Source organism: Prinia subflava, chromosome 4 (assembly GCF_021018805.1).
Source record: "Prinia subflava isolate CZ2003 ecotype Zambia chromosome 4, Cam_Psub_1.2, whole genome shotgun sequence".
NCBI lineage: Eukaryota > Metazoa > Chordata > Aves > Passeriformes > Cisticolidae > Prinia > Prinia subflava.
In genome coordinates this window covers 72,771,167-72,794,903 of record NC_086250.1, presented here as the reverse complement: position 1 = coordinate 72,794,903, position 23,737 = coordinate 72,771,167, and the positions used below count along the sequence as shown (strand labels likewise).

Genomic DNA, 23,737 nt, shown 5'->3' with positions numbered 1-23,737 from the left:
CAGGAAACCATGAAGGGTCTCCCTTCCCTTTCCCTCTCTTTTCTATCCCCATTTTCCACAAAAATCCCTCTGAATGGATTCTGAGTGTCCCAAATCCCAGAATCCCGGAATGGTTTGGGTGGGAAGGGACCTCAGAGCTCATTCCAGGGACACCTCCCACCATCCCAGGCTGCTCCAATCCTTCCTTGGCCATTGCAGGGCTCCAGGGATTCTCTGGCAATTCCATTCCAGGCAGGAATTCCTGCCCAAGATCCCATCCAGCCCTGCCCTCTGGCAGTGGGAGCCATTCCCTGTGTCCAGTCCCTCTGTCCCTTGTCCCCCGCCCCTCTGCACTCTCCTGGAATGTTCTGGAAGCTCTCCCAGCTCCCACTTTTCCATCCACAGGGATGGGATCACTCCGCTAAAACCCCACAGCTCCTGGATTCCCCAGCAATCCAGGGAAATCAAACCCCCCCCGGTGCCGGGTTTTCCATGGATTTGGGAATTCTGCATGGAAAACGCCGCCTTACCTGGGTCAGGTAGTACAGGTGGGTGTGAGGCACCGCGTAGAGGGTGTTGACGGCCCCTCGGAAGGTGTAGATCTGCTGGTGAGGGTCTCCCACCAGGATCTTCCCACATCGCTGGGATTGCACAATATCCACGATGGCTGTGGGGAAAAAAAAATTGGATCTTGAGGAAGAAACTGGTGGAAACCCAAAGGAAAGCGCAGCTTGGATCATGAGGAAGAATGTTCTGGAAACCCAAAGGAAAGCTCAGCTTGGATCCTGAAGAAGAACCTGCTCCAAATCCAGTGGAAGCTCAGTTTGGATCATGAGGGAAGAACCTTCCGGAAACTCAAAGGAAAGCTCAGTTTGGATCATGAGGAAGAACCTTCCGGAAATCCAAGGGAAAGTTTAGTTTGAATCACAATGGAAGAACCTTTTGGAAACCCAAGGGAAAGCTCAGTTTGGATCATGAGGAAGAACCTGCTCCAAATCCAGTGAAAGCTCTGTTTGGATCATAAGGGAAGAACCTTCTGGAACCCCAAAGGAAAGCTCAGCTTGGATCACGAGGGAAGAACCTTCCGGAAACTCAAAGGAAAGCTCAGTTTGGATCATGAGGAAGAATGTTCTGGAAACCCAAAGGAAAGCTCAGTTTGGATCCTGAGAGAAGAACCTGCTCCAAATCCAGCAAAAGTTCATTTTGGATCCTGAGGAAGAACCTGCTCCAAACCCAAAGGAAAGCTCAGTTTGGATCACAATGGAAGAACCTTCTGGAACCCCAAAGGAAAGGTCAGTTTGGATCATGAGGGAAGAACCTGCTCCAAACCCAAAGGAAAGCTCAGTTTGGATCCTGAGGGAAGAACCTTCCGGAAATCCAAGGGAAAGTTTAGTTTGAATCACAATGGAAGAACCTTCTGGAAACCCAAGAGAAAGCTCAGTTTGGATCATGAGGGAAGAACCTTCCGGAAACCCAAAGGAAAGCTTTGAGAGAATCAAAAAAGCTTTGAAAGAATCAAAAAAACTTCTGGGACTGTCCAATATGACCCCAGAAAAGCCATTTTTCCCTGGTTTAGTGAGGGAAAAACCTGCTCCAAACCCAAAGGAAAGCTCAGTTTGGATCATGGAGGAAGAACCTTCTGGAAACCCAAGGGAAAGCTCAGCTTGGATCACAAGGGAGAACCTTCTGGAAACCCAAAGGAAATCTCAGTTTGGATCATGAGGGAAGAATTTCTGGAAACTCAAAGGAAAGCTCAGTTTGGATCATGAGAAAGAACCTGCTCCAAACCCAAAGGAAAGCTCAGCTTGGATCATGAGGAAGAACCTTCCAGAAATCCAAGGGAAAGCTCAGTTTGGACCATGAAGGAAGAATCTTCTGGAAACCCAGTGAAGGCTCAGTTTGGATCCTGAGGGAAGAACATTCCAGAAACCCAAAGGAAAGCTCAGTTTGGATCATGAGGAAGAACCTGCTCCAAACCCAAGGGAAAGCTCAGTTTGGATCATGAGGAAAGAACCTTCTGGAAACCCAAAGGAAAGCTCAGTTTGGATCACAATGGAAGAACCTTCTGGAAACCCAAAGGAAAGCTCAGTTTGGATCACAATGGAAGAACCTTCTGGAAACCCAAAGGAAAGCTCAGTTTGGATCACAATGGAAGAACCTTCTGGAAACCCAAGGGAAAGCTCAGTTTGGATCATGAGGAAAGAACCTTCTGGAAATCCAAGGGAAAGTTTAGTTTGAATCACAATGGAAGAACCTTCTGGAAACCCAAGGGAAAGCTCAGTTTGGATCATGAGGAAAGAACCTTCCGGAAATTCAAGGGAAAGCTCAGTTTGGATCACAATGGAAGAACCTTCTGGAAACTCCAAGGAAAGCTCAGCTTGGATCATGAGGGAAGAACCTGCTGGAAACGCAATGAAAGCTCAGTTTAAAAAGTCAAACCTGAGGGGAAAATTTGTTTAAATTCCCAGTATTTGGGTTAAGATACTTCCACCACGTTCCTGAGCACGTGGAGATCCCGTCTGGACGAGGGATTGGAGCTCCAGCTCCTGGAATAACTCACCTGGAGTGCAGTCCTGGGCTTCATCCACAAAAATGGCATCGTACCCCGAGAGCTGGGGCTTGCTGAGCTGCCAAAGCTTCAAATATCCTGAGGGAAAAATCAGGAATTTCAGGAAAAGAGGAATTCCCTCAGCATTAACCACCAGGATCTTGAAAACAAATCCCTTTTTTTCTTTTTGGGTTATTTTGTAACATTTCTGGCCTCATTTCCTGCTTGGAATTTCCAGGACGTTTGGGGAGTTGCAAATAAAAATCTGTCTCCCTTGGCAGGCCAAATTTGATGTTTTCAAACTTCTCAATGCCCACCAAAAATTCCAAGGAAAAGCTTTTTCCTAGTTTTCCCCAGAGGAAAGGATGTGCTGGAAGCAACTTCCAACTTTCCGGGCTTGATTTTTAGCCACTAAAAAAGGGGAATAACCTTAAAATCTGCAGATTTTTATCCCAGTGGGAGCACAAATTAATTTGATGCATTTTAGAGATGGAAAATTGAACCAGAAGGATTTTCCCTGGTGAGCCAGTGGCAGGAAAAAAGGGATTTTCTCCTGGGTGCTCAGCCAGAAGCAGGAATAATAAATCCATTGATTTTTCCACCACCAAACCCTTTTTTCCCAAGGGATTTTCCCTCTCTTTTACCATCACAAGTCATCTTGTATTTCTTCTCTGCGTCTCCATCCAGCTTCTTCATGTTACGCCAAATCTCTTTGGCTTCTTCCACGTTGATCTAAAATGGGAAAACAGAAGGATTGGGATAGAAATCATGGAATAAAAATAAAATCATGGAATGGTTGGGGCTGGAAAAGGCCTCAAAGCCCATCCAGTCCCACCCCAGCCGTGGGCAGGGACATTTTCCTCTATCCCAGGTTGCTCCAGCCTGGCCTTGGACAATTCCAGGGATCCAGGAACAGCCACAGCTTCTCTGGGAATTCCAGCCCAGCCTCTCTCCACCCTCCCAGCCAGGAATTCCTTCCAATATCCCATCAATTCCTGCCCTCTGGCAGTGGGAAGACATTCCCAAAAAATCCCAAACACTTTTTTCCCATCTCAAGCAGCTCCTCAAATCCTCAAGGATTTGGTGAGGAGATTGGCTGAAATATTTTTTAAGGAAAACAGGGATTATCCCTTTTTTCCCCAAGATCATCTTCCTCCCAATCTTTTGATTCTTCCTCTCAATCTTTTGATTCCTCTTCCCAATCTTTGATTGCTCCTCCCAATCTTTGATTGCTCCTCCCAATCTTTGATTGCTCCTCCCAATCTTTGATTGCTCCTCCCAATCTTTGATTCCTCCTCCCAATCTTTGATTCCTCCTCCCAATCTTTGATTCCTTTTTTCCCAATCTTTTAGTTCTTCCTCCCAATTTTTGATTCCTCCTCCCAGTCTTTGATTCCTTTTTTCTCAATCTTTGATTCCTTTTTTTCCAATCTTTGATTCCTCCTCCCAATTTTCGATTCCCCCTCCCAATCTTGGATTCTTTGTCTCAATCTTTTGATTCCTCTTCCCAATCTTTTGATTTCTCCTCCCAATTCCTTTGGAATGTTGCTTCCAGCCTCTGCTTTCTTCCAAAGCTCAGGATTCACCCCAACCCCTTCTCTGGCTGAAAGATTTCCCAATACCAATCCTTCCTCCCAAATTCCCATGAAACACCCAAAGATCCCTTCAAAACAACATTTTGGGAAGGGGGATGAACATGAATATTTTCTAAAATCATGGAATGGTTTGGGTTGGAAAAGACCTCAAAGCCCATCCAGCACCACCCCATTTCCCTCTATCCCAGATTTCTCCAAGCCCCACCCAACCTTGGAAAATTCCAGAGGTTCCATCCCAAAAACTCACTTTCTTCTCCTCTCGGCTCATCAGCTGCATCTGCCCGTGAGTGTTTTTGAACCACAGGGGCGTGTGCTCCTCACAGATCTCCTCATCCGAGGAGGAAAAGAAATTTTCCAAGGTCTGGGTCACCGTTTTCCCTCTCACAAACAGGGATTGGCCCTCCCTGTTCTGCAGGAGGAAGCTGATGGAGAAAACGGACATCTTGGAGAAGTTCAGCTTGCCTTTGTCCTTGTAGCTGTGCCAGAGGGGAGGAAAAGACAAAGAAAATGTTAAAACACACTGAAATCCCTTTTTTTTTTGGTGTGCTACCCCAGAAAAAGCTTGGATTTGTATCCCAATTTGTCCTAATAATGGAATATCTTTAAATCTGCACAGATTTGTCCTGGTGGGAGCACAAAATTGTTGATTTGGTGCATTTTAGAGATGGAAAATTGAGCTCATCCCTGGAATTCCACAGTGTTTGCAGAGCCAGGGAATGGGATTTCCCCTCTTTTTCCAGGTCATGACTGATTTTCCTTCCTATGCCCAGCTGAAATGTGCCAGAATTGGACAGAAATTGGGTAATTGAAACAGCTCAGGATGAGGAAATCGATTTCCTGCTCAGGAAAAGCAGCACTTGGAGCAGCTGCATCATTCCAGTGGGAAAAACCTCATTCCCAGTGGATCCCCACCTCCCTGTGAGGAGCTCCTTGGCTTGGAGGTGCTAAAATCCCTGGAGCATCCCCACTTCGCCCATTTGGAAACCACAAATGACAAATTTTCCCCCCGTTATTTGTGCTGCCTCAAATCCCAGAGCTTTCCTTCCAAACCCCTTCCCTTTCCCTGTCCTTTCCCTGCTTCCCCAAAGGAGTTTGAATTCCCCACTCACTATCTCCCAATGCTTCCATAAGCCAGGGAGTGGAAGGTCTTGCACGTGACATTCCTTGGAAAAACCCTTCTCCCCTTCTCTGCCACAGCCTTGTTAAAAGCCAGGTAAAGGAATTTCAGCTCCGGGAATTTCTCCGCGTACTTGACCAAGGTGGAGGTTTTCCCTGTGCCTGCAGAGGAGAGGAAAATAAGGAATAAAATATCCACAGTCAGGAATGAATGATTCCATGATTCCATTTTTTTTTTTTTTTTACACCTCCCTCTCCTGCTGTCCCAATTCAAATATTCCATTTCACTCATGATTTCAGAGAATCAGGGAATTATTTAGGTTGGAAAAGTTCTTTAAGGTCAGGCCCAACCATTCCCAGCACTTCCAAGGCCATCCACATCCTCAGGGTTTTTAAATCCCTCCAGGAATGGGGAGGAATCCTTCCATCCCTGCCTGGGCAGCCGTGCCAGGGCTGGATAAGCCTTTGTATAAAGGAATTTTCCCAATATCCAACCTAAACCTCCCCTGGCAGAGCTTCAGGAACTGCCCACTCCAGTGTGGATCCCTTTTCCATGGGCTCAGTCCTTCAGGAGCTGCTCCAGCCTGGATCCCTTTTCCATGGGCTCAGCCCTTCAGGAACTATTCCAGTCTGGATCCCTTTATTTAATGGGGTCATTCCTTCAGGAACTGCTCCAGCCTGGATCCCTTTTCCATGGGCTCAGCCCTTCAGGAACTATTCCAGTCTGGATCCCTTTATTTAATGGGGTCATTCCTTCAGGAATTTCTCCAGCCTGGATCCCTTTTCCACGGGCTCAGTCCTTTGGGAACTATTCCAGTCTGGATCCCTTTATTTAATGGGGTCATTCCTTCAGGAATTGCTCCAGCCTGGATCCCTTTTCCATGGGGTCTTTCCTTCAGGAATTTCTCCAGCCTGGATCCCTTTTTTCCAAGCTGCTCCAATGAGGATTCCTTTTTCCATGGACTCAATCTTTCAGGATTAGGATCTTCCAGCCTGGATCCCTTTTCCATGGGCTCAGTCCCTCAGGAATTGCTCCAGCCTGGATCCCTTTTCCATGGATTTGGTCCTTCAGGAATTTCTCCAGCCTGGATCCCTTTTCCATGGATTTGGTCCTTCAGGAATTGCTCCAGCCTGGATCCCTTTTCCATGGGCTCAGTCCTTCAGGAATCTCTCCAGCCTGGATCCCTTTTTTCCAAGCTGCTCCAACCTGGATCCCTTTTTCCATGGACTCAATCTTTCAGGATTAGGATCTTCCAGCCTGGATCCCTTTTCCATGGGCTCAGTCCTTCAGGAACTGCTCCAGCCTGGATCCCTTTTCCATGGGCTCAGTCCTTCAGGAATTGCTCCAGCCTGGATCCCTTTTCCATGGGCTCAGCCCTTCAGGAACTGCTCCAGCCTGGATCCCTTTTCCATGAATTTGGTCCTTCAGGAATTGCTCCAGCCTGGATCCCTTTTTCCATGGGCTCAGCCCTTCAGGAACTGCTCCAGTCTGGATCCCATTTTTCCAAGCTGCTCCAGCCTGGATCCCTTTTCCATGGGCTCAGTCCTTCAGGAATTTCTCCAGCCTGGATCCCTTTTTTCCAAGCTGCTCCAGCCTGGATCCTGTTTTTCACAGGCTCAGTCCTTCAGGAATTTCTCCAGCCTGGATCCCTTTTTTCCATGGGCTCAGTCCTTCAGGAACTGCTCCACCCTGGATCCCTTTTTTCCAAGCTGCTCCAGCCTGGATCCTTTTCCATGGGCTCAGTCCCTCAGGAATTGCTCCAGCCTGGATCCCTTTTCCATGGGCTAAATCCTTCAGGAATTGCTCCAGCCTGGATCCCTTTTCCATGGATTTGGCCCTTCAGGAACTGCTCCAGCCTGGATCCCTTTTCCATGGGCTCAGTCCTTCTGGAATTTCTCCAGCCTGGATCCCTTTTCCATGGGCTCAGTCCTTCAGGAATTGCTCCAGCCTGGATCCCTTTTTTCCAAGCTGCTCCAGCCTGGATCCCTTTTTCCACGGCCTCCCTCCTTCAGGCCTTGCTCCTCCAGGGGTTCCAGGGAATTCTCTACTCCAGCCCCTGGAGCATCTCCTCTTCCTCCTTTTCCACCCTGCAGGGCTGCTCCACATTTTCCCGCTCCTCTCTCCCCTGTTTTCACCCTGCCTCCATTTTCAGCAGATTTTCCCTTAAATTTCTTATCCCAGAGGCACAAATTGGGCTCTCCCAGCCCCTTGGACAGAGGGCTCATGGAGGGAAGGAGCAGACTGGGAATTTTCCAATCGTTTTTCCAACATTTGGGGCTCCTACCTGCGAGTGCCATAATTTTCACTGTTTGGCCAGGCTCAATTTTGTGACTCAAAATCCTCTGCTGTTCGTGGGTCAGTCTGACATTGGCACAGCCACTAAAAACAGGGAAAAAATTCCAATCAAAAGGAATGAATCCTTTAAAAAATCCCTAAAATAAACCCTCCCACATAAAACAAATTAACAGGGAAACCAGGGACTGATTGATCCCATCCCGTCTTGGGAGCAACTTGGGTTACTGGGAAAAGGAGAAAAACTGGAATAAAAAAATACTGGAGATAAAAGAACTCCATTGGGAAAGACTTTTTAGGGCATACAGGAAAGTATCACACACTGACAAAGGAAAATATCTTTTTAAGGGTCTAAGCTGTGCTTTAAGAATGGATTTGGCACCTTAAACTCACTAAAACCAGTTTTATCTTTGCCAGATGTCAGTGATGGAGGAATTTATCCCATTCCCTTTCTCCAGGTGAGGATAAGGAATGAAATGATTCAATCCAGCTGCAGAAAAGGAATCAAGCTTGGATCTCCACAGGCCAAGGTGTCTCATTCCTTATTGTTTGGGAGAGCTGGGAATGTTCCCCTGGAGAGGAGAAGGCTCCAGGGAGAGCTTCCAGAACATTCCAGGGCCTGGAGGGGCTCCAGGAGAGCTGCAGAGGGGCTGGGGACAAGGGACAGAGGGACAGGACACAGGGAATGGCTCCCACTGCCAGAGGGCAGGGCTGGATGGGATCTTGGGCAGGAATTCCTGCCTGGAATGGAATTGCCAGAGAATCCCTGGAGCCCTGCAGTGCCCAAGGAAAGGCTGGACAGGGCTTGGGACAGTGGGAGGTGTCCCTGCCATGGCAGGAGGTGACACTGGATGATTCCAAAACATCCCATAATTCCAAACCATTCCAAAATTCCAAACCATTCCAAAATTCCAAACCATTCCATGATTCCAAGACAGACCCAGCAGCGAATTTAAACTCAGCAACTCCAATTTTACAGATTCCAGTCCCAATCCTGATTTTCCTCTCGGGATTCCTGGGGAGCTGGTGAGGGGCAGGATCAGCTGTGGCACTGATCCTCCTCCACCTTCTCCTGGAATAATTGAATATCCTGGAATATTTGTGGAATATTTGCTCCCTGCTCCATGGAATGCTCAGCGTTCCCTCAGGGCACTGCTTGGATCACCTGGGACTCAAATCCACCCTTCCCTCTTCCAGAGGCTGCACCATTCCAGAGGCATTTTCCATCAGATGCAAACAGTAGAAAATATTGTAGTAAATCCTGAGAAAATAAAGGATAAAACAGGAATTACCACTGAGAAATCATTCATAACAAATAAAACCTCTGCAGCCACTTTAATATCACCAAAATCTTGGTTAATTAAAAAAATAAAACAACCCTCAAGCTCTGCAGGAAATGATGAATATTTCATTTTTTTTAATTAATTCTGCATGGAAAAGTGACAGCAAAGGGGACAGCCCTGAGTGTGGCCTCTCCCTCAGCCCTGCCAGGTTTCTATTCCAGGGTCTTCCATGCAAACATGACCTGGGATCAGAGTCCAAGGGATGATCCTGCTCTCCTGAGCCACAATTAACAACAGAGGGAATCTGGGGCTGGTTTGGGCTTTTAGAATGAAGCAGTTTTGGGTTTAGAACGGTTTTAGAGAAGGCTTTAAACTCTGATAAATAATATTTTATTAAATGAATAATTAATAATAATAAAAGTTAATATTTAATATTGACTGATTTAAAATTATTGAATAATTATTGAATAAAGATTATTAATAATTAACCTGACTATAATTCTTGGTGGTTTTTCCCTGCAGAGGGAAGAGCAAAGAGATTCTTTGGTCTGAACTGTGTTGACAAGAATTGGTTTAAAATCAATTTGGATTCTCCAGCAGGGTTTTGCCAGTGTGGTTTTCCCCTTTTTAGGGCAGTTTTGTTCCTTTCTTCCACCCTCCAGGACAGATTTTGTGTCTCTCATCATGATTTGGACCCTCAGACTCATTAATTATTCCAAACAGGAATCAGGAAATTCCTCCAGGACACATTTCCTCCCAGGAATTCCCACTTTTTCTGGTCTGGGTTATGCAAGGAGATGGGAAATTCTGAAATCCCTGGATTTTTTTGCTGGCCCTGCCCCATTTTCTGCAGATTAATGACTTTTATCCAGCAATTATCAATCATTAACATCCCAAACAAACACTCCCTCAGGAAGCAGAGGATGAACCTTTCCTGTCCCAGGGGCTGGGTTAGAACTCACAGCTTCCAGAGCCATCCAATTCCTGCCTATTCTCATTTCCCAGTCCAGTTCCTTCCCAATTTTCTCCCGGAAGGATTTCCCTGTGTCCTTCATCCTTATCCTCACTGCAATCCTGAAGGAAGCTGAAGGAATCTCTGGTCAAATCCCTTTTTTTTGGGAACAAAAGGCTCATCTGGGAAGGAGCTCCTTGGGCTTGGAATAAAGTAAAATAAATCCATTTTGGGGAGGCAATAAAAACATTAAATTATCGGAGCTGAGCAGGAAGTTTCTTTCAATCCTGCTTTTATTTTGGGAAAAATGGGGGGGGTTGGAATGTTGTATCCTGAAAGGAGTGACAGGATAAGGGGGGATGGCAGAGGGGTGGATAGATGGGATATTGGGAAGGAATTCCTGGCTGGGAGGGTGGGGAAACATTGGAATGGAATTCCCAGAGAGGCTGGAGCTGCCTCATCCCTGGAAGTGTCCAAGGCCAGGCTGGAGATCCAGATCCCCTGGGATTTGGAGGGATTTGAATCTCAAAATTGGAGAGAGCTCAGAGCCCCTCCCAGAGCCTAAAGGGGCTCCAGGAGAGCTGCAGAGGGACTGGGGGGGACAGGACACAGGGAATGGCTTCAGACTGGGAAAAAAGGGTGGGATGTTGGGAAGGAATTCCTGGGATGGTGGGAAAGGGCTGGGCTGGAATTCCCAGAGAAGCTGGAGCTGCCTCAGCCCTGGAAGTGTCCGTGGGCTGCAATGCAGGATGTGTTTTATTCCCAGTGTGTTGAAAGCAGTTGGGGAGGAGCTTTTCCTTTCTCTCGTAACTCTGTTCAAACCAGAGTTCTCTACCCCTTTATCCCTTCCAGGACCCACCCTCCCTGCAGGCAATCTCCTGTCCATGGGCCAGCTGGGGCCGTGTTCTTTATCCCTTCCAGGACCTATCCCTGATAACTCTGGGGATATCTTCTGTTCAAACCAGCTGGGGCAGGGCTCTTTATCCCTTCCAGGACCTATCCCTGATAACTCTGGGGATATCTTCTGTTCAAACCAGCTGGGGCAGGGCTCTTTATCCCTTCCAGGACCTATCCCTGATAACTCTGGGGATCTCTTCTGTTCAAACCAGCTGGGGCCGGGCTCTTTATCCCTTCCAGGACCCACGGTCCCTGCAGGGCAATCTCCTGTGCAGGGGCCATCGAGGCTCCCTGCAGGGCTGATCCAATCCCATCCTCCATGGGAGCTGCTCCAGCCAGGGGAGGAGCCCGGCATTCCCGCCTGGCTCCGAGCTGAGCTCTGGAGCAGCAGCACAGCCGGTGTGCACGGCATTCCCAGAGGAAAACCGGGCCCAGCTCAGCCCCCGGGAGCCTCAGAGGAAAACTCTGCCCTTGTGCAGGATCATTGCTGCAGCAGAGCCACGGCTGCCGCTGCAGGAGGGCCTGGCTGGGCTCTGCCAACGCCCCAACAACAGGGTGTGCTCTGACTCTGACAGGGTTTCTAGGATTCTTTTTTTGGTTGGTTTTCTGTACTACTACATTTGTATTGTTCATTTTCCTGGTAAAGAGCTGCTATTCCTATTCCCATATCTTTGCCTGAAAGCTCCTTAATTTAAAAATTATAATAATTCGGAGGGAGGGGGTTTCCATTCCCCATCCCAAGGGAAGGGTTTGCATTCCCCATCCCAAGGGAAGGGTTTGCATTCCCCATCCCAAGGGAAGGGTTTGCATTCCCCATCCCAAGGGAAGGGTTTCTATCCCAAGGGAAGGGGTTTCCATCCCAAGGAAAGGGGTCTCCATCGTAGTGAAAGGGTTTCCATCCCAAGGGAAGGTGAATCCATCCCAAGGGAAGGTGAATCCATCCCAAGGGAAGGGTTTGGATTCTCCATCCCAAAGGAAGGGTTTGCATTCCCCATCCCAAGGGAAGGGTTTGCATTCCCCATCCCAAGGGAAGGGTTTCCATCCCAAGGGAAGGGGAATCCATCCCAAGGGAAGGGGAATCCATCCCAAGGGAAGGGGAATCCATCCCAAGGGAAGGGTTTGCATCCCAAGGGAAGGGTTTCCATCCCAAGAGAAGGGTTTCCATTCTCCATCCCAAGGGAAGGGTTTCCATCCCAAGGGAAGGGTTTCCATCCCAAGGGAAGGGGAATCCATCCCAAGGGAAGGGGAATCCATCCTAAGGGAAGGTGAATCCATCCCAAGGGAAGGGGAATCCATCCCAAGGGAAGGGTTTGGATTCTCCATCCCAATGGAAGGGTTTGCATTCCCCATCCCAAGGGAAGGGTTTCCATTCTCCATCCCAAGGGAAGGTTTTGGATTCTCCATCCCAGTGGAAGGGTTTCCATCCCAAGGGAAGGGTTTCCATCCCAAGGGAAGGGTTTGCATTCTCCATCCCAAGGGAAGGGTTTGCATTCCCCATCCCAAGGGAAGGGTTTGCATTCCCCATCCCAAGGGAAGGGTTTGCATTCCCCATCCCAAGGGAAGGGTTTGCATTCCCCATCCCAAGGGAAGGGTTTGCATTCCCCATCCCAAGGGAAGGGGTTTCCATCCCAAGAGAAGGGTTTCCATCCCAGGGGAAGGGTTTCTATTCCCCATCCCAGTGGAAGGGTTTCCATCCCAAGGGAAGGGGTTCCATCCCAAGGGAAGGGGTTCCATCCCAAGGGAAGGGGTTCCATCCCAAGGGAAGGGTTTGCATTCCCCATCCCAGTGGAAGGGTTTGGATTCTCCCTCCCAAGGGAAGGGGGTTCCATCCCAAGGGAAGGGTTTCTATTCTCCATCCCAGTGGAAGGGTTTCCATCCCAAGGGAAGGGGTTTCCATCCCAAGGGAAGGGGTTTCCATCCCAAGGGAAGGGGTTTCCATCCCAAGGGAAGGGGTTTCCATCCCAAGGGAAGGGGTTTCCATCCCAAGGGGAAAGGTTTCCATCCCAAGGGGAAAGGTTTCCATCCCAAGGGGAAAGGTTTCCATCCCAAGGGAAGGGTTTCCATCCCAAGGGAAGGGGAATCCATCCCAAGGGAAGGGTTTGCATCCCAAGGGAAGGGTTTCCATCCCAAGAGAAGGGTTTCCATTCTCCATCCCAAGGGAAGGGGTTTCCATCCCAGTGGAAGGGTTTCCATCCCAAGGGAAGGTGAATCCATCCCAAGGGAAGGGGTTTCCATCCCAAGGGAAGGGTTTGCATTCTCCATCCCAAGGGAAGGGTTTCCATCCCAGGGGAAGGGTTTCCATCCCAAGGGAAGGGGTTTCCATCCCCTCCCGAGGGAATCCCAGCTCTCCCAGCCCCGTCACTCCCACCGCACTGGGATCCCTCTCTGACCTGCTGGAGACGGGCACGCCGCGCTCGGTGCCGGCGCGCAGCAGCGCGGCCACGCAGTGCAGCGCCTCGGCCGCCTGCAGCGCGGGCAGCGGCACCCGCGGGTGCTGCAGGAGCTGCAGCAGCCGCTGCACGTCACCCACACCGCCCGAGAACAGCACCAGCACTGCCAGCGTGGCCCACAGCTCCTGCGGGGACACAGGGACACCGGGGAGAGGTTGGAGAGCCCAGGGAAACCCTGGGGAAATTCCATGAGGAATTTTATCCTTGGAATGCACGGAGGAATTACACATGAGCAGTTAAATCCATGAGGAATTTTATCCTTGGAATGCGTGGAGGAATTACACATGAGCACTTAAATCTATGAGGAATTTTATCCTTGGAATGCTTGGTGGAATTACACATGAGCAGTTAAATCAGTGAGGAATTTTATCCTTGGAATGCACGGAGGAATTACACATGAGCAGTTAAATCCATGAGGAATTTTATCCTTGGAATGCACGGAGGAATTACACATGAGCAGTTAAATCTATGAGGAATTTTATCCTTGGAATGCACAGAGGAATTACACATGAGCAGTTAAATCTATGAGGAATTTTATCCTTGGAATGCATGGAGAAATTACACATGAGCAGTTAAATCTATGAGGAATTTTATCCTTGGAATGCATGGAGAAATTACACATGAGCAGTTAAATCCGTGAGGAATTTTATCCTTGGAATGCACGGAGGAATTACACATGAGCAGTTAAATCTATGAGGAATTTTATCCTTAGAATGCATGGAGGAATTACACATGAGCAGTTAAATCCGTGAGGAATTTTATCCTTGGAATGCACGGAGGAATTACACATGAGCAGTTAAATCCGTGAGGAATTTTATCCTTGGAATGCGTGGAGGAATTACACATGAGCAGTTGAATCTATGAGGAATTTTATCCTTGGAATGCACGGAGGAATTACACATGAGCAGTTAAATCCGTGAGGAATTTTATCCTTGGAATGCATGGAGGAATTACACATGAGGAGATAAATTATACATATAATTATATATTTTAAAAAATAATATATAATACCTATTTATTTTTATCATAATGCATATATTATGTTATGTATTCTATGTATATGTATGTATTAATTATACCTATAATTAAATTATACATATATATAATTTTATCTATTACACATAAAATATTATATATATATAATACATTTATATTATATATAAATACACGTGTAATACATATTATGTATGTTAGTATATATTATTTCATTTTAAAATAATTTAATTTAATTAATTTAATTATTTTAATTTAATTATTTTAATCAATTTAATTATTTAATATCTATTATAATTTGTATATATTGATAGACAAATTATACAACATATATATTATGATATATATTTTGTATACATATGTATAAATTACACATATAATTAGACACTTAATTATATAGAAACATGTTCTATATAAAATATATTAACGTACATAATATATAAAATACATAGAATACATATTATATATACGTATGTATCAATGATACATATAATTAAATTATAGATAAATATAATTATATATATAAATATGCACAATACCTATTATGTACCTTAATATGTATTATATTAATTTGTATATATTGGTAGATACAATATATAACATATATATTAAGATATGTATGATATATATGTATGTATAAATTATACATATGATTAAATTATACACTTAATTATCTAGAAATAAGTAAAATATATTATATATTAATATACACAATATATAAAGTACATATTTTATATATGCATTTTATATATTGTGTATATTAATAATATTATGTATTACGTATATATTACATATGTACATATATATGTGTGTATATATCAGTGATACACATAATTAAATATACATATAATTAAATTATATGCATAATTCAGTTACACATATAAATTATCCATGAGGAATTTTATCCTGGTAAATCCTAAATCAGCCCAAATTTATCCCAAGTAACTCCACAGAGGGAGGAGTTTGGGATACAGGAGGGACCCCAAACACGCAGAATTTTGGGATGTGCCAGGCAGGGAGGAGCTCATCCCGTATTTGCATCCCTGCTTTATCCATCCCAATTTATGGCAATGGCAGGAAGGAAAACCTGGATCTCCCCAAAAACCTGGGCTGGGTCAATGCCCAGGGGAATGGTGAGCAACTGGAGCAGTGCTGGCTGCTCCCAAACCAATTTTTGTGGGATTTAGGGATCATTCCTGCGGCCAAAACAACTCCCAGGGGTTTGCCTTGATCCCAGATCAACCAAAATCCATAAAAACAGAGCTCCAGGATTTCCTCCAAACCCACTTGGTGACAAGATCACCCCAAACCCACCCAGAGCCTTGTGGAAACTGCAGGAATTCGTGAAAAAAAAACAGAAATAAGAGTGAAACTCACCCCAGGCTTGCCCTTCAGATCTGGGAATTTGTTGAGGATGCAGAACTGAGCCTTTGGGAAGAGGGGATGGCTCCCCAAAACCTGGAGAACCGCGCTGGGATCCACCCTGGGGCCCGTGGGCAGGGATGACACAAACCTGGGCAGGAGGAAAAACGAGGGATTGGCACTCCAAGGAAATCGTGGGAGCTGGGAAGGGTCTGGAAAAGCTGAGGGAGCTGGGGAAGGGTCTCTGGAGAAGCAGGAAAAGCTGAGGGAGCTGGGGAAGGGTCTGGAAAAGCTGAGGGAGCTGGGGAAGGGGCTGGAAAAGCTGAGGGAGCTGGGAAGGGTCTGGAGAAGCAGGAAAAGCTGAGGGAGTTGGGAAGGGTCTGGAAAAGCAGAGGGAGCTGGGAAGGGTCTGGAAAAGCTGAGGGAGCTGGGGAAGCAGGAAAAGCTGAGGGAGCTGGGGAAGGGTCTGGAAAAGCTGAGGGAGCTGGGAAGGGTCTGGAAAAGCTGAGGGAGCTGGGAAGGGTCTGGAGAAGCAGGAAAAGCTGAGGGAGCTGGGCAGGGGCTCCTTGGGGCTCCCCCAGAGCACCCCCAGTGTGGCTGCAGAAGGTTTCATTCATCCCTGCCCTGTTTTCCACGGAATTGGAGCAGCTGGAACATGGATTTCCAGCCCATTCCTGTGCCAGGAGCCACTGGGACAGGAATTCCCGGTTTTGTGGCACAGAGGAGCTGGAATAAATTCCTGCATCCAGCCCTCAGCCTGGAAGTTCCTCCTGGCTGTCTCCAAGTCTCCCTTAGTGGAATTCCATGCCCAGGAGGGGGGAACTGGATGATTTTAAGGTCCCTTCCAATCCAAACCATTCCACGATTCCAGAAGCTGCCCCCACCTTGCTCCAAACCCAATTCCAGCCCACAGAATTCCCCTCTGGATTGCAGGGATCTGAGCCAGGCCCTTGTGCTCCTCAAGGATTTGTGCTGGGGCTGGGCTTGCTGGGAGCTGTGGGGGATAAACCAGAGCAGATCCAGGGAATGCTGGCCAGGAGTGGGGAAAAGAGGGAAATGCATTGGAAATGGAATCATGGAATCTCTACAGGCAGGGCAGGGCAGGAATCACAGCCCCTTCCCACCTTCCCAGGCTCCATCCTCTGCCTGGGCATTCCCTGGAATCCTGGGATCGGTTTGGGGCTTGGGATGGAACTGGGAAGGGGCTGGAGAATTCCTGAGGGAGCTGGGAAGGGGCTGGAGAATTCCTGAGGGAGCTGGGAAGGGTCTGGAGAATTCCTGAGGGAGCTGGGAAGGGTCTGGAGAATTCCTGAGGGAGCTGGGAAGGGGCTCAGAGGGAGAAAAGGAGGCTCAGGGGGACCTTGTGGCTCTGCACAGCTCCTGACAGGAGGGGACAGCCGGGGGGATTTGGGATCTGCTCCCAGGAACAGGGACAGGAGGAGAGGGAACGGCCTCAGGGGAGGCTCAGGGGGGATTTTAGGGAAAATTCCTCCATGGAAAGGTGGTCAGGCATTGGAATGAGCTGCCCAGGGCAGGGGTGGAGTCCCCAGCCCTGGAGGGATTTCAGAGCCCTGTGGATGTGGCACTTGGGGACACTTAGGGACATGGGTGGCCTTGGCAGTGCTGGGAATGGATGGACTCCAGTTCTTCGAGGCCTTTTCCAACCTAAATAATTCCCTGATTCCCTGATTCCATGACCTTGTGTCCAAACAGAGCAAGAAAAAGGAAAGGAAAGCTTTGTACCTCTTCAGTGTTTTTTTCCTATTAAAATCACTTCTCCTCCCCCATTTCCCTGCACATCTCCCTCCTGTTTGGAAGCCAAACCCTTCCTTCTCCCAGGAATTCCCGGAATAAATCCCAAAGCAAGGGAAACGTGAGGATCTCCAGGGCAAAGCGGCCTCACCTGACCAGCCCCAGCACACATTCCTGGTTCTCCTTGGTGATGGAAAACTCCTGCAGGATCTGCCCAACCCTCTGCAGGGCTGACTCCTCCCCCTGCAGGTAGCGGTAGTGGAGCTTCTTCCAAGGAATGAACTGGAATGGGAAGAACAGAGCAGGAGATTTCATCCCACGGCATTCCAAACTGGGATTTCTGGGAGAAAGGGACAAGAGGATTCCCAAAGTTCTGGGGTTCAGGAAGGAGCTGGATGGGAAAAGGAGATGGGGAGGGAAAGAGGGAAAAGACGGGAAAAGGAGAGGGGGAAATGGAGAGAAGAAAAAGGGGAAGGAAAAAGGTGGGAAGGGGAAAAGGGGAGGGGGGAAAAAGGGGAGGGGGAAAAAAGTGGGAAGGCAAAAGGTGGGAAGGCAAAAAGGTGGGAAGGCAAAAAGGTGGGAAGGCAAAAAGGTGGGAAGGCAAAAAGGTGGGAAGGCAAAAAGGTGGGAAGGCAAAAAGGTGGGAAGGCAAAAAGGTGGGAAGGCAAAAAGGTGGGAAGGCAAAAAGGTGGGAAGGCAAAAAGGTGGGAAGGCAAAAAGGTGGGAAGGCAAAAAGGTGGGAAGGCAAAAAGGTGGGAAGGCAAAAAGGTGGGAAGGCAAAAAGGTGGGAAGGCAAAAAGGTGGGAAGGAAAAAAGGTGGGAAGGAAAAAAGGTGGGAAGGAAAAAAGGTGGGAAGGAAAAAAGGAGAGGGGAAAAAGAGAGGGGGGAAAGAGAGGGAAAGGAAAAAAGGGGAAGGGAAAAAAGGGGAAGGGAAAAAAGGGGAAGGGAAAAAAGGGGAAGGGAAAAAAGGGGAAGGGAAAAAAGGGGAAGGGAAAAAAGGGGAAGGGAAAAAAGAGGGGAGGGGAAAAAAGAGGGGAGGGGGAAAAAAGAGGGGAGGGGGAAAAAAGAGGGGAGGGGGAAAAAAGAGGGGAGGGGGAAAAAAGAGGGGAGGGGGAAAAAAGAGGGGAGGGGGAAAAAAGAGGGGAGGGGGAAAAAAGAGGGGAGAGGGAAAAAAGGGGAGAGGGAAAAAAAAGGGGAGAGGGAAAAAAAAGGGGAGAGGGAAAAAAAAGGGGAGAGGGAAAAAAAAGGGGAGAGGGAAAAAAAAGGGGAGAGGGAAAAAAAAGGGGAGAGGGAAAAAAAAGGGGAGAGGGAAAAAAAGGGGGGAAAAAAAGAGAGGAGGAAAAAAGAAAGGGGGAAAAAAAAGAGAGGGGGAAAAGGAGAGGGGGGAAATACTCAAAGCCTGCAAATAGACCTGGATTTTTGGGAATGGTGAGCAAGTGGAGCAGTGCTGGCCATTCCCAAACCACTTTTTGTGGGATTTAGGGATCATTCCTGCAGCCAAAACAACTTCCAGGGGTTTGCCTTGATCCCAGATCAACCAAAATCCATAAAAACAGAGCTCCAGGGGTTTCCTCCAAATCTGTTTGGTGACAAAAGGCACCACAAACCCACCCAGAGCCTTGGGGACACTGCAGGAATTCCCTGGATAATTCCTGCCAGGGAAAAAAGGCTGCAGGGAAAACGGTGGAAGGAGGATTTTATGGATTGTTCCAGATGTTTTTTTCCCATGGATGGGAAGGAATTTTGCCCCAAATACAGATTTTGGATCTAGGGCAGCAACTTTTGGTCCAGAAGTCCAAAAAAATTGCAGGAGACCTAAAAATTCCTGGATTGTGGGAAGAATGATGGGATTTAAAGAACAAGGAGAGGCATGGATGATCCCACGGGATAATCCCAGAGCGTTCCTTACCAGCGGATCCTGGATTATTTCCCTCCAGCAGCGACACACCAGGCTCAGGTTCTGGTACAGATCCACCACTGGCAGGAAGGCAAAAATATTCCTGAGGATTTCCACGGGAAGATCCCCCATGGATCCCTGAGGAACGTCCCAGTTGCGAGTGCCCAGGAGGCCATAGTGGCAATCGGGAAGAGGTTCCACCTCCGGCTCCTGCCTTTCCTGCTGGATCCCCCTCAGTTCTGGAATCTTCTCCTCAGGTTCCTCCCACAGCTCCTGCAGCGGGCTGGGAATTCCTGAGGCTGCAGTGGGAAAAGCTCTTTTCCTGGAATGGCCCCTGGGAGGGGCCACAAAGCCCTGGGAAGGCAGGGAAGGGGAGGAATTGCTGCTGAGGGAATCCCGAGATCCAGGGAGATCCAGTGGCTCTTCCTTGATCCCACAGCTCTGCCTGCTGCTCCTGAAGGAATCCTGGGATCCAGGGAAAAAGGGATCCAGTGGCTCTCCCTTGACCCCACAGCTCTGCCTGCTGCTCCTGAAGGAATCCTGGGATCCAGGGAAAAAGGGATCCAGTGGCTCTTCCCTGATCCCACAGCTTTTCATGCTGCTCCTGAAGGGATCCTGAGATCCAGGGAGATCCAGTGGCTCTTCCTTGATCCCACAGCTCTGCCTGCTGCTCCTGAAGAAATCCCTAAATCCAGGATCCAGTGGCTCTTCCTTGATCCCACAGCTCTGCCTGCTGCTCCTGAAGGAATCCTGAGATCCAGGGAAAAAGGGATCCAGTGGCTTTTCCCCGACCCCACAGCTCTGCCTGCTGCTCCTGAAGAAATCCCTAAATCCAGGATCCAGTGGCTCTTCCCTGATCCCACAGCTCTGCCTGCTGCTCCTGAAGGGATCCTGAGATCCAGAGAGATCCAGTGGATCTCCCCTGACTCCACAGCTCTGCCCCTCAGCAGTCCCCGCTTGTGGAGGCTTCCGGGTCCTGAAGAATTCCAGAATGTTCCTCTGCCGGGCCGGTGCTGCAGCGAGGGGAAAAACGGGAATGAATTCCATGGAAATCAGGGAATGAATTCCATGGAAATCAGGGAATGAAGGGTTTGGGAGCTGAATTTGGGATTTTGAGCAGGGAATGAATTCCATGGAAATCAGGAATGAATTCCATGGAAATCAGGGAATGAATTCCATGGAAATCAGGGAATGAATTCCATGGAAATCAGGGAATGAAGGGTTTGGAGCTGAATTTGGGATTTTGGGGCTGAGCAGGGAATGAATTCCAGGGAAATCAGGGAATGAATTCCAGGGAAATCAGGGAATGAAGGGTTTGGGGGCTGAATTTGGGATTTTGAGCAGGGAATGAATTCCATGGAAATCAGGGAATGAATTCCATGGAAATCAGGGAATGAAGGGTTTGGGAGCTGAATTTGGGATTTTGAGCACGGAATGTTGTGAGGGAAGGGAGCCGGGACAGGCAGAATTCCCACCAAAAAGGGCCCGAATTCCACATTTTCCAGGAATAATTCAGGATGGGGTTCCCTGATTTCTGCTGGGGAGGTTTTGGGGAATAAGATAAAATGAAATTAAATTAAATTTAAAAAAAAATAAAAGAGAAAATAAAAAATAAAAATTAAATGAGAATCTGATATAAATTAAAATGAAATTACATTAAAATAAAGAAAATAAAAAGAAAATAAAACCAGAAAAAACAATAAAGCAAAATAAAATAATTTTTAAAAAATTAGGATTAAAAAAAAACTAAAGAAGAAAAATTAAATGAGATTCTGATATAAAATCAAATAAATGAAATTACATTAAAATAAATAAAATAATATAAAATAAAATAAAACCAAAAATAATGTAAAATAACATTAAAAATAACAAAAAAGCAAAATAAATTTTAAATTTATAAAATTTAAAATAAATTTAAGATAAAAGGAGAAAAAAAATTAAATGAAAATCTGATATAAATGAAATAAAATAAAATTTTATTAAAATTAAAAAAATCAAATAATATAAAAGTAGAAACATAAAACCATAAAATAATGTAAAATAACACTAAAATAACACTAAAATAATAAATTAAGACATAATATAAAATAAATAAAAATAAAATTAAAATAAAATGAATATGTATAAATACATAAACAGGAACAAAGTAAAAATAATTCAATTCAAATAATATAGAATAAAATCAACAGAATTCATAAACTAAATAAACAAATAAACCATTGATATAAAGCGATGAAAAATAAAATACAATAAATAAAGCCTACAGGAAATAAAAGTAATAAAGAAATAAAAAACAACAAAATAAAATCGCAAAGACATAATATAAAATAGTAAAAACATACAAATACATAATGTAAGCTAACATAAAAAAAGAAATAAAAAATAAACCAAAATAAAATAAAGCAAGGTAATAAAAAATAAATAGAAGAAAATAGAATGAAATAAAATAAAACAGAATAAATAAAAATTAAATAAAAATTAAATAAAAATTAAATTAAACTTAAAAATTAAAATAAAATAAAATAAAATAAAATAAAATAAAATAAAATAAAATAAAATAAATTAAAATAAAATAAAATAAAAATAAAATAAAATAAAAAAAATAAAATAACAAACCCACCCTCCGAGAGGGGAAATTGGCCAAGGCAACTCTTTTTCATGGGATCATGGAATGGTTTGGGTTGGAAAAGATCTCAGAGCCCCTCCAGTGCCACCCCTGCCATGGCAGGGACACCTCCCACTGTCCCAGGCTGCTCCAAGTCCTGTCTAGCCAGGACATTGCAGGGATGCAGGGGCAGCCACAGCTGCTCTGGCAATTCCATTCCAGGCAGGAATTCCTGCCCAAGATCCCATCCAGCCCTGCCCTCTGGCAGTGGGAGCCATTCCCTGTGTCCTGTCCCTCTGTCCCTTGTCCCCAGTCCCTCTGCAGCTCTCCTGGAGCCCCTCCAGGCCCTGGAATGTTCTGGAAGCTCTCCCTGGAGCCTTCCCTTCTCCAGGGGAACATTCCCAGCTCTCTCAGCCTGGCTCCAGAGCCTGAGATTGGATCCAGCTCCTCTCCAAGAAATTCATGGACTGAGGGGCCTCACTTGGAATCTCAGGAAACCATGAAGGGTCTCCCTTCCCTTTCCCTCTCTTTTCTATCCCCATTTTCCACAAAAATCCCTCTGAATGGATTCTGAGTGTCCCAAATCCCAGAATCCCGGAATGGTTTGGGTGGGAAGGGACCTCAGAGCTCATTCCAGGGACACCTCCCACCATCCCAGGGTGCCCCAATCCTTCCTTGGACATTGCAGGGATCCAGGGGTTCTCTGGCAATTCCATTCCAGGCAGGAATTCCTGCCCAAGATCCCACCCAGCCCTGCCCTCTGGCAGTGGGAGCCATTCCCTGTGTCCTGTCCCTCTGTCCCTTGTCCCCAGTCCCTCTGCAGCTCTCCTGGAATGTTCTGGAAGCTCTCCCTGGATCCCTCCCTTTTCCAGGGAACATTCCCAGCTCTCCCAGGGCAGGGGGGCTCCAGATCCCTCTGGGATTCCCTGCAGCACCTCGGGGGTGTCTCCGTGTGCCGTGGGTGGGATGAAGGCCTCGGTTTGCTCCTCCTCTGCCTCGGCCCAGGCTCAGGGGCTGCCTCAGTGCTGAGGAGCCCTCGGTGCTCCGGGCCAGAGCTTCGCACTCAGGGGCCGTCAGGTGCCTCCTCTTCATCCCTGTGTGCACAAAAAAATGAGAAATAAAGAGGAAAAAACCCCAAATCCAAGCGAGAGGGAATGACCACACCGAATCCACGCGCACAAATCCGTGTTTTCCCCTCAGGAATTCTGAGAGTCCAGCAGGGAGGGCTGAGAGCAGCTCCAGTTTGGATATTGGGAAGGAATTCCTGAGCTGGGCTGGAATTCCCAGAGAAGCTGGGGCTGCCCCTGGATCCCTGGAAGTATCCAAGGCCGGGCTGGATGGGCTTGGAGCTCCCTGGGACAGTGGGAGGTGTCCCATGAAAGGGATAATCTTTAAATTCCCTCCCCATCCAAACCAGTCTGGAATTCTGGGATTCTGTTTACAAATATTGACTCCACCACGAGGCTGTGGAACAACTAAACAACAACAAAACCCTCAGAATCCTGGCAGCTTTTCCAGCTTTTTCTCCAGCACCACACGGAGGAAGCAGCTCCGACATCCGTGGGGACACAAAGGGAAAAATCCCACGGGAAAAATGACAATGATTTACCCCAGGAAGGTCACACCAACATTAATAAACCAAATTATTATTTTAATTGGAATATCGTATTGGCATTTATAACAATTCCAACACCCAAACTGAGCCTTTCCCAAACAGATCCCAGCTGGGATCATCCACCAGCGAGGAAATTTCACCCATTTGCAGTTAAGAAGCAGCACAAAATTCTCCTGGGAATCATTCTGATAAAATAATCCAACCTTATTTGGAATAAGCACAAACTTCTCTCTTTTCTGGAAAAAAGAACCCTTCACAGAATGCAACATTTTCCCCACAAAAAATGCTCAGAAAGAACCCCAAAACCAGCAGAAAAAGCTGTCTCCTGATGAGCTCCCTCCTGCCAGCATCAGCAGTTTCACTTTTGCTTCCTTTTATTTATTTATTTCTCTTTAACACGT

At 46.8% G+C, this 23,737-nt stretch overlaps 1 protein-coding gene across 2 annotated transcripts in view; it reads right to left on the bottom strand.

Moving 5' to 3' along the window:
* FBH1 (F-box DNA helicase 1) overlaps positions 1–23,737 on the bottom strand; it is a 44,446-nt gene that overhangs the window by 19,469 nt on the left and 1,240 nt on the right. For both annotated transcript variants that reach the window (XM_063397152.1, XM_063397150.1), the window contains exons 2-13: positions 22,657–22,815; positions 19,129–20,129; positions 17,371–17,501; positions 15,483–15,618; positions 13,053–13,237; positions 8,696–8,791; positions 7,523–7,617; positions 5,231–5,399; positions 4,369–4,597; positions 3,172–3,259; positions 2,540–2,626; positions 510–646 (exon numbers count right to left, since the gene is read on the bottom strand). In XM_063397152.1, the coding sequence (XP_063253222.1) occupies positions 510–646; positions 2,540–2,626; positions 3,172–3,259; positions 4,369–4,597; positions 5,231–5,399; positions 7,523–7,617; positions 8,696–8,791; positions 13,053–13,237; positions 15,483–15,618; positions 17,371–17,501; positions 19,129–20,129; positions 22,657–22,813 (2,511 nt within the window). In that variant the 5' untranslated portion in view covers positions 22,814–22,815. The remainder of the gene's footprint in view (positions 1–509; positions 647–2,539; positions 2,627–3,171; positions 3,260–4,368; positions 4,598–5,230; positions 5,400–7,522; positions 7,618–8,695; positions 8,792–13,052; positions 13,238–15,482; positions 15,619–17,370; positions 17,502–19,128; positions 20,130–22,656; positions 22,816–23,737) is intronic.